The sequence below is a fragment of the Fusarium oxysporum genome, chromosome 1 (genome assembly GCF_000149955.1).
Source record: "Fusarium oxysporum f. sp. lycopersici 4287 chromosome 1, whole genome shotgun sequence".
Lineage (NCBI taxonomy): Eukaryota > Fungi > Ascomycota > Sordariomycetes > Hypocreales > Nectriaceae > Fusarium > Fusarium oxysporum.
The window spans coordinates 4991061-5004582 of NC_030986.1; the positions used below are offsets into that span (position 1 = coordinate 4991061).

The window sequence follows — 13522 nt, forward strand, 5'->3', positions numbered from 1 at the left end:
AATCGTGAACATCTCATGAGTTGGCTTGAATGGGTCACATGAATGATTTGCTTAGTCAAAAAGAGAGTAGGAGAAAGATCACTGTATACTTAGCTTATAATTAATGAACCCAGACAATTGCTGATATATATATACCACAGGTTCTTCTATTTTGGTTCTCTGCCTAGTTTTTGAATGTGATGCTTTTTATGTCCTCAACTCATCGAAGTCGTTATCGCTGCCTTAGGCCACAAATAGTTAGCGTTAGAACGTTGGCCCATCGCAGCGCAGCCTTTTCCCAAGCGGCCAAATCCGGGTTTTGTAGATAGAACCGAACAACATCAGGAACTCATCCTGACCCTCAAAACCGCCCTCTCCTCCTCTCTCTCACGCAGCGGCTCCTCTGCGCCTGGTAACACATCATGTTGCCTTCATCTATGCGCCGAGTCGTCTCCTCAGCCGTCTCCTCAGCCGTCTCCTCAACCCCTCAGACCGGTGTCATTTCCGTCCTCGCCTCAGCCACTTCAAAGACCACTCCCGTCTTTGTTCGAAATCAGCAGCGACGATGTTCTTCTTCAAAACCTTCGAAATCTGATAACGGTGCCAACGAGATCTCAGCTGGCCAATCGGTGCCTGCTGCTACATCACCCAAGTCTGGCAATGAGAAGCGAAAGCGAAAGAGCAACAAGGATGCTTCCGATCGAGCGGCTTCTATGAGAAAGTTGCCAAGCGTTCCCAACACGCATCACATGTCACAAGAAGGTAAAGCTTTGGATATACATCGCTGATAGGGGAGACGGTTGCTAATTGTCGCAGCTCTGGGACTATCAAGTTTCTTCTCACTACACAGGCCCATCTCAGTTACTCAGACCATGCCTCGAGCGGTTACCGATGAGCACTTCGCCTCCATCTTTGCCTCCCGAACCAGAAACAACAAGATGGCCGATACAGATTCAACTCTCTCCAGCGCTATCGAACAGTTGGAAGGGCCTATGGCTCAGATGACCATTGGTGGACACGAGGGCCAGGAAGGAATGCACAAGGTTGATATCAAGAACCCCGATGGTACCGAGTCCAGCATGTACCTCCAGATCGACACTATGTCAGGTGAATTCCTGCCTTTCCGACCTCCACCTCTGCCTCAACCCCAGGCTGCTGGTCAGGCAGATAGTGCCGTTGCCGATATCGAAGCCGCCGAGGACGTTCCCCAACACCGGATGTACAAGGCTCTTTTCACCATCGAGGAGTCCATCGATCCGGATGGCCAAGTCCGTATCATGGCCCACAGCCCTCAGATTGTGCAGGACAACCAACCGCGAAGCTTCCTCGAGCGTCTGGCTCTTCGCCAGCTCAAGTTCGACGAGGCCCAGGGCCGCCGAGACATGCACGCCATCAGCGTGAAGCGACAACGAAAGCTCAGGATGAAGAAGAAGAAGTATAAGAAGCTTATGAAGAGGACGCGAGTCCTGCGCCGCAAGTTGGATCGAACTTAGACATATGTACATATTTCCCTGGTTGTTCGAGTCATGTTCCTCTTTTTGATCTCTCGCATACGGGGCATATCGAAGGACATTTTTCATTCGTGGTGTCTGGGCATTGGAGAAGAAGCTCTCTCACATTGAGTTTGGACTGTGGCATTGCGCTTTGAGACTTTTCTTATGTTTCCATAGACTCGCGCAGGTAACAATCATCATTTTCAAATGAGTTGAGATATCTTCCGTGGTGACCTCAGTCTCAGATACGCGAATCATGTATAAATAGCTGTACAATTCACCTATTGGTCCTCAGACATAATTTGGGTTCAAGTGACGTCGATTTTGATATTAAAAGCTCATGTGTTGTGACTGATAGGTTAAGAATATGTATGACTTAGTGTTGGTAATGCAGTAAGAGTCTGTAGCTCATATCGAAAGCCTCCAATGGATCGAAGAAGCATCTCGTGAGTCATAAAGTCAATCAACAGTGGCTATTTTACATTCTCGTTCCTCAGACTATAAACAATGTTCATTCGCGGCTCTTAAAGACTGAGCGCCACTATACTCAACCTCTGGAGTTCTCGGTGACTGAAGCTAGGTTCGGTGGAGGCCCCACTCCAAAGTATCTTACCGAAGTTCACCGCCCGGCAGAAACTTATCGACCGCCAAAATTTTGGATTTTTGAGACGCTGGGTCCCACCTCGAAAACGAGATCGCATTTGCGCCAGCGTATTTTCAGAACAATTGGTCTGAGGAAAAATCTGAAAAGATGCAGCGCAAGGCGGTGTAAGTGTTAATGCTATGGTATGGCTCTGAATCCCTTCAACTGACATCGGTATAGTGACTCGCGCATTCCAGCGCTCATTCAAAATGGCCTGCAAGAAAAGAAGAGAAGCTTCTTCGTCGTGGTGGGAGACAGGTCGAAGGACGTGATAGTGCGTCTGCATTATATCATGTCCCAGTTTGATATCAAGCAGAACAAATCAGTTCTTTGGGCTTACAAGAACAAGCTCTTGGGCTTCACCAGGTTAGTAGATCTTGACAATCTCTTCCCTCGATGCGACGCAGCTAACCCAAGCTATACAGTCACCGAAAGAAGCGCGAGCAAAAGATCAAGAAGGAGATCAAGCGAGGAATTCGAGAAGCCAATACCGAGGACCCCTTCGAGCTGTTCGTATCGCTACACAACATCCGATATACCTACTATAAGGAGACCGACAAGATCCTAGGTCAGACCTTCGGCATGTGTATTCTCCAGGACTTCGAGGCTATTACCCCCAACATTCTTGCCCGAACGATCGAAACTGTCGAGGGTGGTGGATTGGTTGTTCTTCTCCTCAAGGGCATGAACAGTTTGAAGCAGCTTTACAGCCTGTCAATGGATGTCCACTCGCGTTATAGGACAGAGGCCCACGATGATGTAGTGGCGCGTTTCAACGAGCGATTTATTCTCTCTCTGGGAAGCTGCAACTCTTGCTTGGTTATCGATGATGAGATGAACGTTCTCCCTATCTCAGGTGGAAAGGGTGTGAAGAAGCTTCCTCCTCCAGACCTCGACAATCCCAAGACAGAGTCGCAAATTGAGCTTGAGGCCATGAAGGAGCAGAACGAGGGACGACAGCCCGTAGGACCTCTTATTTCTCTCGCCAAGACTGTTGACCAGGCCAAGGCTCTTATCACATTCACAGATGCCATCGCTGAGAAAACCCTACGGAGCACGGTCACTCTTACTGCTGCTCGTGGTCGTGGAAAGTCTGCGGCAATGGGTGTCGCTGTCGCAGCTGCTGTTGCGTATGGATACAGCAACATTTTCATTACCTCCCCTTCGCCTGAGAACTTGAAGACTCTGTTTGAGTTTGTCTTCAAGGGGTTTGACGAGTTGGGCTATGCTGACCACGCCGATTACTCTATTATTCAGAGTACAAACCCCGACTTCAACAAGGCCATTGTTCGAGTCAACATTCACCGACAACACAGACAGACCATTCAGTACATTCGACCTCAAGATGCACACGTGTTGGGGCAGGCCGAGTTGGTGGTTATTGATGAGGCTGCGGCTATTCCTCTGCCTCTTGTGAAGAAGCTCATGGGCCCTTATCTTGTCTTCATGGCCTCTACCATCAACGGTTATGAGGGTACAGGTCGATCTCTCTCTCTCAAGCTCATCAAACAGTTACGAGACCAATCGCGCACTGCTTCCACAGCTGGCGAGGGCATGGAGATCACTGATCGATCAACTGGTAAGACCTCAAAGACTGAGGAGTTCCAGGCGGGACGAAAGCTGCGAGAGATCACCTTGTCTGAGCCTATTCGATATGCTCAGGGAGATGCTGTCGAGAAGTGGCTCAACACGGTTCTCTGCCTCGACGCGACTCTGCCCAAGGCTAAGTCAAATATCAACGGATGCCCCGACCCTACACAATGTCAGCTCTTGAACGTCAACCGAGATACTTTATTCTCCTTCCACCCTGTGTCCGAGAAGTTCCTTCAGCAAATGGTTGCGTTGTATGTAGCTAGTCACTACAAGAACTCGCCAGACGACCTTCAACTCATGAGTGATGCCCCCGCACACGAGCTCTTCGTTCTTGTTCCTCCTGTTTCTGAGGACAGCGCCAGACTACACGAGCCTCTGTGTGTCATTCAGGTTTCGTTGAAAGGAAAGATCAGCAGGCAGAGCGTCCTTAACAGTCTGAGCCGAGGACAGCGACCGTCTGGTGATCTCATTCCTTGGCTTGTCAGCCAGCAGTTCCAAGATGAGGAATTTGCTTCCCTATCTGGTGCTCGAGTTGTTCGTATTGCCACAAACCCTGAGTATGTTTCAATGGGATACGGTTCCAAGGCTTTGGAACTGCTCGTTGACTACTACGAGGGGCGCTTCGCCAATCTGTCCGAGGACGAGGATCAGATTATGGAGGAGACAATGACTCGAGTTACTGATGCCGAGCTCGCCAACGCCAACTTGCTCGACGATGACATCAAGGTTCGGGATATCAATAAGATGCCTCCCTTGTTCGCCAAGCTGTCAGAGAAGAAACCCGAGCGACTCGACTATGTTGGTGTTAGCTACGGATTGACTCAACCTCTTCACAAATTCTGGAAGAAGGCCTCGTTCGCGCCCGTCTACTTAAGACAGACTGCCAACGATCTGACTGGCGAGCATACCTGTGTCATGCTGCGGCCGCTTGAGAACAGTGAGGACCGAAGCTGGCTCGGGGCTTTCTCCAGAGATTTCCAGAAGCGTTTCCTGTCCCTCCTGTCTTACCAGTTCCGCACATTCACTCCTATCACTGCCCTTAGTATTGACGAGGCCGCCAAGTTGGGAGCGCAACTGGACTCAGTTGAAGTTCAACCATTGACCAAGACTGATCTTGATATCTATATGAGCCCCTTCGACCTGAAGCGACTCGAGTCATATGCCAACAACATGCTTGACTACCACGTTGTTCTCGATCTTGTTCCAACCATCGCCCACCTCTACTTCACAGGACGCATCAAGGGAGACGTTACGTTATCAGGGGTCCAGCAGGCCGTCATGCTGGCTCTTGGTCTGCAGCGCAAAGATATCGATGTGGTTGCCCAGGAGATCAACATGTCCACCTCTCAAGCTCTTGCCATGTTCATTAAGATGATGCGAAAGGTTACTAAACACTTCGCCGGTCTTGTCTCCGATGCTGTCGGCGCAGAACTTCCCAAGGTTGAGCGTCTTGGTGTGAGTCGCGAGAATGCTAGTGGCGCACACGACGATGAGATCGTCGATGAGCGTTACGTTCCTCTGGCTACAACATTGGACGACGAACTTGAGGAGGGTGGTGATGAAGCAATGAGGGAGCTCAAGAAGAAGCAAAGAGAGCTCATTGACTCTTTGCCCCTTGACCAGTAAGCTACATTGAGATACACATGCAAGGACATCTGCTAACAAAGAACAGATATGAGATTGAGGGAGATACTCCTGCTTGGGAAGAGGCGGAAAAACAGGTACTGAGTGCGACAAAGCAGGGCAAGTCAAACCCCGTGGTCAGCGTAAAGTCAGCCAAGCAAAAGAGAAAGGCCGGCGGCCAGACAGCGGCTGAGGTCTATGAGGAGGCATTTGGCGAGAAGAAGAAGAAGAGCAAGAGGGTGAAAAAGTCGGCGTGAGAGTGATGAAGAATATCCTAAAGTTAGGTTTGGCACATGGAACGGCGTTTTTCTCGATAGACAGACGTGTTTAATCAATATACTGTTTCAATATGACTGCATTTTACCGACTAAGGAGGATTGTTGATGGTTTGAGTAAGGATGACACTTAGGCTTCACATGAGTGGGAAGGTAGCTTGCATCACAAATACTTTCAGTTAGGCAATAATATCTGTGTAGAAATCAGGGTTACCAATTTGTTGCTGTGCTACAGTTACAAAAAAGCTCTATGGTCTCATCACCGAAACGCCAGATACTCTACATTCAATGCCAGTTGGGTACCTTCATTCTTCCACCAGGGAAGCCCAGGTGTCTGTCCTGCAAAGATATACCCAAATGTCGTTCCCAGGAACTCCTCTTATTCAACAAAATCACCATCACGTCCCAGGTCCATCATAGGGAAGAACAAGTTCAAGATAGGGGCTGCCGGCTCGTCATACGCTCGAACGAGTTTGCGTTCAGGAATTTCAACATCAGGGGTACCCTCGGTGGCATCACCGTAGAACAAATCTTCGGGGTCAACTTGAGAGGTCTCGTTGGAGGCGTCATCGCTGAAATTTTTGTTGTCTTGAGTTGAGTTCTCGCTGTCAGCATCATAACTATCTTCATGGCTATGTTGATTACTCCCTTCTCCATAGTCTGTATCTGCAGACTCGAGACTGTCAATAGACGTGACAGATTCAAGGTCTCCCATCATATCTTGGCGAATCAAGAACATAAATCCCTCAGGCTTCTTGCGAGGAGGAATAGGCTTCTTCTCAAAATACTCACAAGCAAATTGAGCCTCCCATTCCTTCAGCTTCTCATGAGCGACAAAGTCACGGGCCATTCTGATCACAGGGCCCTCATGCCGGGCGTTCCCAAAACCCCTGAGGATGTTTCCAAACCACGAGAGGCAGATGTCATTATTGGAACAGCCTGTGAGCATAGGCTGGAAATCTTTGGTACGATACTTACAGTTCCATGCTTGCGGGATATCCCGTCGCTCGCGGTCAGCCACTTGTGCCGAGACGTACCAGCTGTAACAAGGTATGATATAGATACCAAGATTGTCACCACAATGGCAGCATTGTGGGACGATCTCTTGACACATTTCTTTGGTGGTTTTTTTCTTCTGGTTTCTAGGAGTTCGTGCTGAAGTATTGCGGTAACAACTGTGTTTCAGGTATGGACAAGTTGTTGATGCCTGGAGGGTATGTGTAAGGAAGGGGAAGGGTTTGGGGACTGGCATTCTAAGAGAGAAGAGGGCTGGAATGTTAGGCAACGAACACTGTAAAATGAACAACTGAGACTTGAAGAAACAGTGGCACACTGAACAATAAGTAGCAATCAGCAGCAGTGGCAGTGGCAGCGAGTTGCTATGTGAGGACAGAGACGTGATTCGCTGGAGAACATGCAGTCACTTGCTCCTATCCAAGATTTGGACTACGTACAATGGAACAAAATGTAATTGAATACTCCAGTAGAATCCTGGAAAAGTTCCAAGTTGTCATTTAGCTTAATTATTGTTTCTGAGTGTCTATTATTTCTGAGTATCTGTCGATGATGGGCAATTGACTTAAGACAACAAAATCTAACGACCATGGTACAGCTTCAAACCGCCAAAAAGATAACGAATAAACAAAAGAAAACATACAACACCAGGTATTCGCTGGTCGTCACCGACCCAACTACTAATCCGGCGCTTCGCGGCTTGACTCTGGGGGAGCAGACGGGACCCCGTATTCTCCACGAGCTGTGGTCGTATGTGACAGATCGAGAAGCACAACAGCAATATGAAGGTGAATACTGACAGTAGATCCAATAGACTCCTTCTATATTGCTCGTATCTCACCTCTCATCTCATAAAGCTCGACTTTCAGAGCTCTCTCTGTTCCCAGCTGGAGTCTTGCTGGGGCAGCTTTCGCTCGGACAAGTCTCTGGTGTTAGTGAGCCGCAAACCTCCTGAACGACTCCAAGATCGTGAGACACAAATTATGCGACAGGATGGATCAGATGACCACTGTCACTGCGAACTGCTACTGGATCTGCGTTAATATAAGGTCCGCAATGCTTCCATTCAAGGGTGACTGTGGCCCAACATTCGGGGCATAAAGCGACGTGTTCGCGACACATGATGATCTATGTTCTTTTTCTGTTTTTTTTTTTCTTCTTCTTTTCTGCAAGGGACTCGGGATTTATTGGGTTATCGAATTCGTCAATATTGTCAATGTGTTGTAGGATGGACAAATCTGAAATTGTCTGTGTTGGATGGAACTTATAGGCGAATTGCCCTTGTGAACAAGAGATGTTCGGGGATTGTTCACCCCCATCACAATTGCAGCTAGAGTATGAACAATGGCAGACGAATACACTACAGCCTGCGAGATGAACAGTGATTGAATTGTTCAAGTGACGATGTGAAGGAGACTTGAAACATGTCAGTATTCCACGAAGATTCAAGGTGCGCTCCCGTATCACGCCGAGGATTACTCGAACTAGGTACGCGAAATCCAAGCCATCAATAACAGTGTTTCTAATCTCACAGCAAGTCCCATACTATCAGCAATTGAGAGTCCCTGGAGAGCAAGAAAACTTCTGACGTTAAGATATACTAAACTTACCTAAGTCTGCTTATTACTTAGGGTAGAGGTCCTAAGTTTTCTTGTCTCCCCTAGAGAGTATCTCATACTACGATTAGAGGAGAAAAGGTTGGCTGATAGGGATAGAAGAAAGATAAAGTGAACCATCAGTATAACCGATTTTGACATTCTCCATATTCAGACACCTCCACCAACAACCTTTCTCCATCATAAACAGGGTCTTTTCATTTGGCCTTCCGACGTGGTATGCATCAGTTTACAGGCATGACCTGATAGGACACAGTGTAATACTTTTGAGGCACGCCTTTGTCTCAATGAAGCACAACCGTGTAAGTGACAGGCCATCAATGCAACCCCACCGCGGGGTACCAAACATGGAGAAAGAAAATGGTATCTCACGAGGCTTCCGAGTCCAACTCTAGGATCATGATAGAGACAAGTAAGTATTGGAATCCACATTTTTCAACGAAGCCTTGTATAGTCGTCGAATAAGAAATAAAAGACACAATTTCCGTGCCCAAGTCCGCAAAGGCGCAGTACCAATCCTTAAACTTCTAAATCCGATTATCATGCACGTTCTTGGGGTTCCAACCTTGAGTGCTCCGATCTCGGCGGTAGCTCCGGCACAGTAGGCAGTGTTCATGATTATTCCAATGTAAGCAATCCAGGTATAAAGAGGCAGTAAATCCTCTTGTTTTATTCTCTTGGATTCATTCATCCAATCCACATACTTTCCAATCGCAACGATGGCCGAACAGAAAGATAGATGGTCTACCAACGTGCGTATGCTTTGTCGTTGAGGGAGCTTCACACTTACACCAAATCCAGGCTTATCAGCACTCAGCTTCTTTTGTCCCTAAGCTGGCAACAAAAGTTGTTCAATGGCTTGATTTACAGAAAGACGATGTCCTTCTTGATATCGGATGTGGAGGTATGTACTTGAGTCCTAAGTTGGACCACAGACCTGAGACTAATCGTCTAGATGGCATCTTGAATGCCGAGTTCGCAAAGATCTTGGCACAGGGAAGCGGCTCAATGCATGGCGTTGATAGCTCAGCTTCCATGATTGAAGCTGCCAGAGAACTGTGCAAAGATTCTCAGAACTCTACCTTTGATGGTAAGCCAACCAACCTAATTGCTCATCCTTGATTTATTGACCATTTGTAGTCCTGGACGCTACGCAGCTCGTCTCCAAGCCAGAATTACAAAAAGGAGCTTTCACCAAGGTTTTCTCCAATGCAGCCATGCACTGGATTCTCCGCCCAGAAGATACTCGTGCTCAGTTCTTCAAGGGTGTTTACGCTTCACTGGCCCCTGGTGGTTCATTCGTCTTCGAGATGGGCGGTTTCGGCAACGTTTCTGAAATGCGAACTGCTGCTCTTAGTGCTGTAGGCCGCCGCATCGGTATGAAAGCCGCCCTTGCAGCTGATCCATGGTTCTTCCCTGACGAAGCTTGGGTCACAAAGGCGCTGCAAGACGCAGGCTTCGTTGTTGAACGGGCAGAGCGGGAATGGCGGCCAACACCAGCTGACAAAGGCGGTGTTGAGGGCTGGATTAGACTCATGGCAAGTCAGTTCTTAGATGCTATTTCAGATGAGAAGGAGAGGGAGGAAGCTGTGCAGGAATGCGTGGGGGTGCTGAGGGAGGTCTGTCGTAATCCTTCTGGTGGGGAGACAATATCTTATGTGAGGCTCAGAGGCGTAGCCAGGAAGCCTGAATAGTTGTGATTCATGAGCCACAGCTGATAGTAACTGTAGCATGGGGAAACGTCAAATAGAAAAGCCTCTGCATCTTGACAGAAACCTTGTTAGTGGTATTAAAAGTACACCGATATCGGTGTATCATTGTGAGGAACTTCTAGAACCATGTCCGGCCGTAAGAATGTAAGTGGTGGTGATTAGTCAGTCACGTCACTGAAGCTCGGAAATTTCTAGGCGACTTGCGTCAGTGTATGTAACTGCGAATTGTTCAAGTGTCATACAATCACTTGCCCCAGGGGCAATAGAGCCCAAGGCACCTAAACTTTACGTGGCCTATTGACCTCCAGCAGTTCCTCCAAAATATTTACTTCCTGAATATGATGAATCCTTTTGTATTACACCAAGGTTGCATTCTAGATGATGCCTAGCTCATGAAGACATTTCTTCTATCACACTGAAACACCTGCATCGATCGTGAAACAGCTTACCCTACAAAGGCACGACATCATCATGCCCGAACACGATGCGCTCGTGTTGTCGTATAGCCACTTGGCCAAGCTTCCCAGAGCAAACGATGCCCTGCAGACCTTGAAGAAAGTAGCTTCCCTTGTGAAGCCTATAATGCGAGCGCGCAACTGGAAAGTCCGAGAGTTGGCCGAGTTCTATCCTGAACAACATAATCTTTTAGGTAGGTCCCAGATGAGCTTCTCCAGGTCATCTACCGTATTAAATGTAGTTCATAGGTCTCAATATCAACCGAGGAGCCAAGATATGTCTTCGTTTGCGACATGCCGGAGATAAGAACCAGTTTATGCCCATCGAAAGTGTTGTTGATACAATGCTACACGAGTTGTCACACATAGTCCATGGCCCTCACGATGCCAAGTTTCATGCTCTTTGGGATCAACTCAGAGATGAGCACGAGGGTCTGGTTCTTAAAGGCTACACTGGAGAAGGCTTCCTTTCAGAGGGGCGGCGTCTTGGAGGCTCAAGAATACCGCCTCTTGAAGCTCGTCGAGTGGCACGAGAGGCTGCAGAGAAGCGACGAGCTCGTCCCGGTACTGGATCAGGCAAACGTCTAGGGGGCTCTGCTCCTCGGCCAGGTGAAGATATTCGGAGAGTAATTGCGGATGCTGCCGAACGGCGGAGCAGGATCCTCAGGGGTTGTGGCACAGATAACCTCAGCGAAACTCAAATTCGCAACATTTCAGACAATGCCACAAAGAACGGTTTTCGAACACAGGCCGAAGAAGACGAGGCTAACGATGCAGCCATAGCTCAAGCCCTGTGGGAACTAGTGCAGGAAGACAAATCTGTCGAATACGGCAACTCTTACATCGCTCCCACGGCAGACAATCCAACTGGAAATGGAGGCGGATCAGTAATCCCGCATAGGGGACCTGGTGGTAGTTCGGAGAGGTCTAGAGAGTCTCCAGGCTGGACATGCAGCGCTTGTACTCTGCACAATCCTGCCAACTATCTCTGTTGTGACGCTTGTGGGATGGAGCGGTCCGAGATGAGTCCAAGGACACAACAGGTTAAGAGCAACCGCCGATCCAGATCGCCAGTATCGCAACCTGCTGTTATTGACTTGACGACTTCGAGTCCGCCACGAGATCGGCAGAAGTCTGCTACAACATCGCGGCATTCAAGACCAAGAGTCACAGGTCAAGAAGCTGCGTCGTCGGGATCGCAGATATGGGAATGTAGTTTTTGTGGGACGGTGATGGAAAAAAAGTGGTGGACATGTTCGACATGTGGAAAAATCAAGGACAATTCACGATAGTTAGTTTGAGAATTGCATTGCTGTTGGTCAACGATACGAACTGGAGCGAATCAATGCCTTGAACCCTTGTTTCTCGTGTCTTGGTTGTCGATCAACAATGACTTCATCGACGCTGGGTCTTGGTCTTAAGGATTAAGTCTGCGACAGTCTCAAGCTATCAAGTGCGGGTTTTTTTTTTTTCTGGAGCAAGGCCAAGACGCAGGGGCCAAGTTAACCAAGATCGTATTGAGATTCCCAAGAGAAAATAAGATGATATTAATGAGACTTTGCAGGATCCGGAAAGGCGCCGATTGGAACTGGAGATGATCTGCAAGGCGGGCTCGGACGCCATCGGAGCTTGTAACAATTAGACCCTAGCAGAAACCGGGCGGGTTGGGACAGAGGCTTTCGGGTGAAACAACAAAAGATGGAGGAAAAAGAAGTGCTTACGCTTAAAGCGGCTGATGAGGAACAGCCAAGCCAAAAGGTGCAGCAATACCTGTTAGGTAATCTGCATGAAGATGCTATAGGATGCATCTGTGAGATGCCTTTGCGGTTCCAGCTTGGATTTAGTTGGCATGCCAAGAGATTGATGTGTTTGCATCCTCCTGCGTGAATGGAAGTTGGTGATTTGAAATGCGAATGTGCAAATGACACCTGAGTTTTTCATGCTGGAACCAGTTCTGGACTTGGCCATAAGGTCTAGATGCCGATAGACTCAAGGCCAGGCCACTCGATACAACCACAAATAGACGGCAGTATGCAGCTAATTGTCCGGAATGCATCTGTCGGAGGATAATTGTGCATTTCATCGTAACACAACCGCTTAGCTGCCAGCTGGCAGAGTAGATTCCAGCCCAGTTGCTAAAACAGGCACATTTGTTGTCCTCGAGGGCTAGCTGATGAAGGACAAGCAGTGAAACTTGATGAGCAAACCCGTTGGAATCGGAACGACTCGGTTTTAGTCACCATCTTTGTGTCCCCAACATTGAAATGCAAAAAGTGAAAGTGTCTGCGTGGTGCCTGAAAGGCCGCAACACCTCATTCGTCGGTTCCCGCGATCTCCTGTGTCGTGCAGCACATCCATCCCTTGAAAGTGGGGAAACTCGCCCAAAGCCAGCATCAGCGTGGATGGAGATGCGAGTGCAACTGCAACCACATCAGGCGAGATAGTGTTGTACATACTGTAACAAAGCGTTGTGCGCCAGGGACCCATATTCCATAGTCAGATCAGTTGACAGCAAACATATTGACGAGGCGGTGATGCCTTGAAGGATCTAATGTTTTGAGTCTGATCCGAAATAGTCTCATTGGGTATCCGTAAGGTATTGATTGATTGTGCCTAGATTATAGAATCTCTCTAGCGTTGAGGAGCTCCCGCTGTTGATGGTGGTCAGATAACAAACAATTCGTCCTGCGATAGGGTAGGTCTGCGAGAATGCAATGGATGGCTGTAAAGGAGGGTGTTCGTTAAACGCTATCTTGCAACGGTCAATTCAAAAATCCCCATGATGATGATGATGATGAGGGTCATGTATAAATTTCCAATATGGCCAATCTGAGGTAAGGATTTCAGAGCAGGAAGCCGATGTGGAAAGGTAACTCTCGTGGTTCCGCAGCCAAAGTTGGGCGGATGACACGGATCAATAGACTTCCGTGGCCTTCAACTCTGGTCTGTTTCTGTTTCTGCCCTGTCTGTGGTTGCGGGGATCGAGGCTATCCATTCCCACGGGATGGCCCTTGTTCTTACTGTAGATTAGGCCGCCTTATTCTTTTGCCTGAATTGGTCATCGGGCACATGTTTGAAGCTTGTTGATCGATGAAAGAAACGTGCTCGCATAGTATCGA

The 13522-nt window shown here is 48.2% G+C and overlaps 4 protein-coding genes and 1 non-coding gene across 6 annotated transcripts; 4 read left to right on the forward strand and 1 right to left on the reverse strand.

Moving 5' to 3' along the window:
* The first annotated feature begins 110 nt into the window (after positions 1–110).
* FOXG_01063 (uncharacterized protein) lies at positions 111–1899 on the forward strand. The gene is made up of 2 exons (XM_018377796.1): positions 111–741; positions 796–1899. Exons 1-2 carry the CDS (start codon positions 402–404, stop codon positions 1470–1472), a joined length of 1017 nt encoding a protein of 338 aa, XP_018233588.1. The 5' UTR covers positions 111–401; the 3' UTR covers positions 1473–1899.
* Positions 1900–2151: 252 nt separating this feature from the next.
* On the forward strand, positions 2152–5804 carry FOXG_01064 (tRNA(Met) cytidine acetyltransferase). The gene is made up of 4 exons (XM_018377797.1): positions 2152–2240; positions 2296–2481; positions 2541–5330; positions 5381–5804. The coding sequence occupies exons 1-4, from the start codon at positions 2224–2226 to the stop codon at positions 5586–5588; spliced, it is 3201 nt and encodes a 1066-aa protein (XP_018233589.1). The 5' UTR covers positions 2152–2223; the 3' UTR covers positions 5589–5804.
* A 1452-nt stretch (positions 5805–7256) lies between these two features.
* FOXG_18009 lies at positions 7257–7372 on the reverse strand. Its single transcript, XR_001936357.1, has one exon. It is a non-coding gene; the product is annotated as a 5S ribosomal RNA (ribosomal RNA).
* A 1503-nt stretch (positions 7373–8875) lies between these two features.
* Positions 8876–10084, forward strand: FOXG_01066 (uncharacterized protein). Of its 2 annotated transcripts, XM_018377799.1 has the most exons (4): positions 8876–8988; positions 9038–9140; positions 9192–9326; positions 9377–10084. In XM_018377799.1, exons 1-4 carry the CDS (start codon positions 8956–8958, stop codon positions 9928–9930), a joined length of 825 nt encoding a protein of 274 aa, XP_018233591.1. In that variant the 5' UTR covers positions 8876–8955; the 3' UTR covers positions 9931–10084. The 2 variants fall into 2 exon arrangements, with proteins under 2 accessions (XP_018233591.1, XP_018233590.1); XM_018377798.1 differs by having other exon boundaries at positions 8885–8988; positions 9038–9326; positions 9377–10031.
* An 82-nt stretch (positions 10085–10166) lies between these two features.
* On the forward strand, positions 10167–12172 carry FOXG_01067 (uncharacterized protein). Its single transcript, XM_018377800.1, has 2 exons — positions 10167–10597; positions 10653–12172. Exons 1-2 carry the CDS (start codon positions 10420–10422, stop codon positions 11693–11695), a joined length of 1221 nt encoding a protein of 406 aa, XP_018233592.1. The 5' UTR covers positions 10167–10419; the 3' UTR covers positions 11696–12172.
* The last annotated feature ends 1350 nt before the right edge of the window (positions 12173–13522 follow it).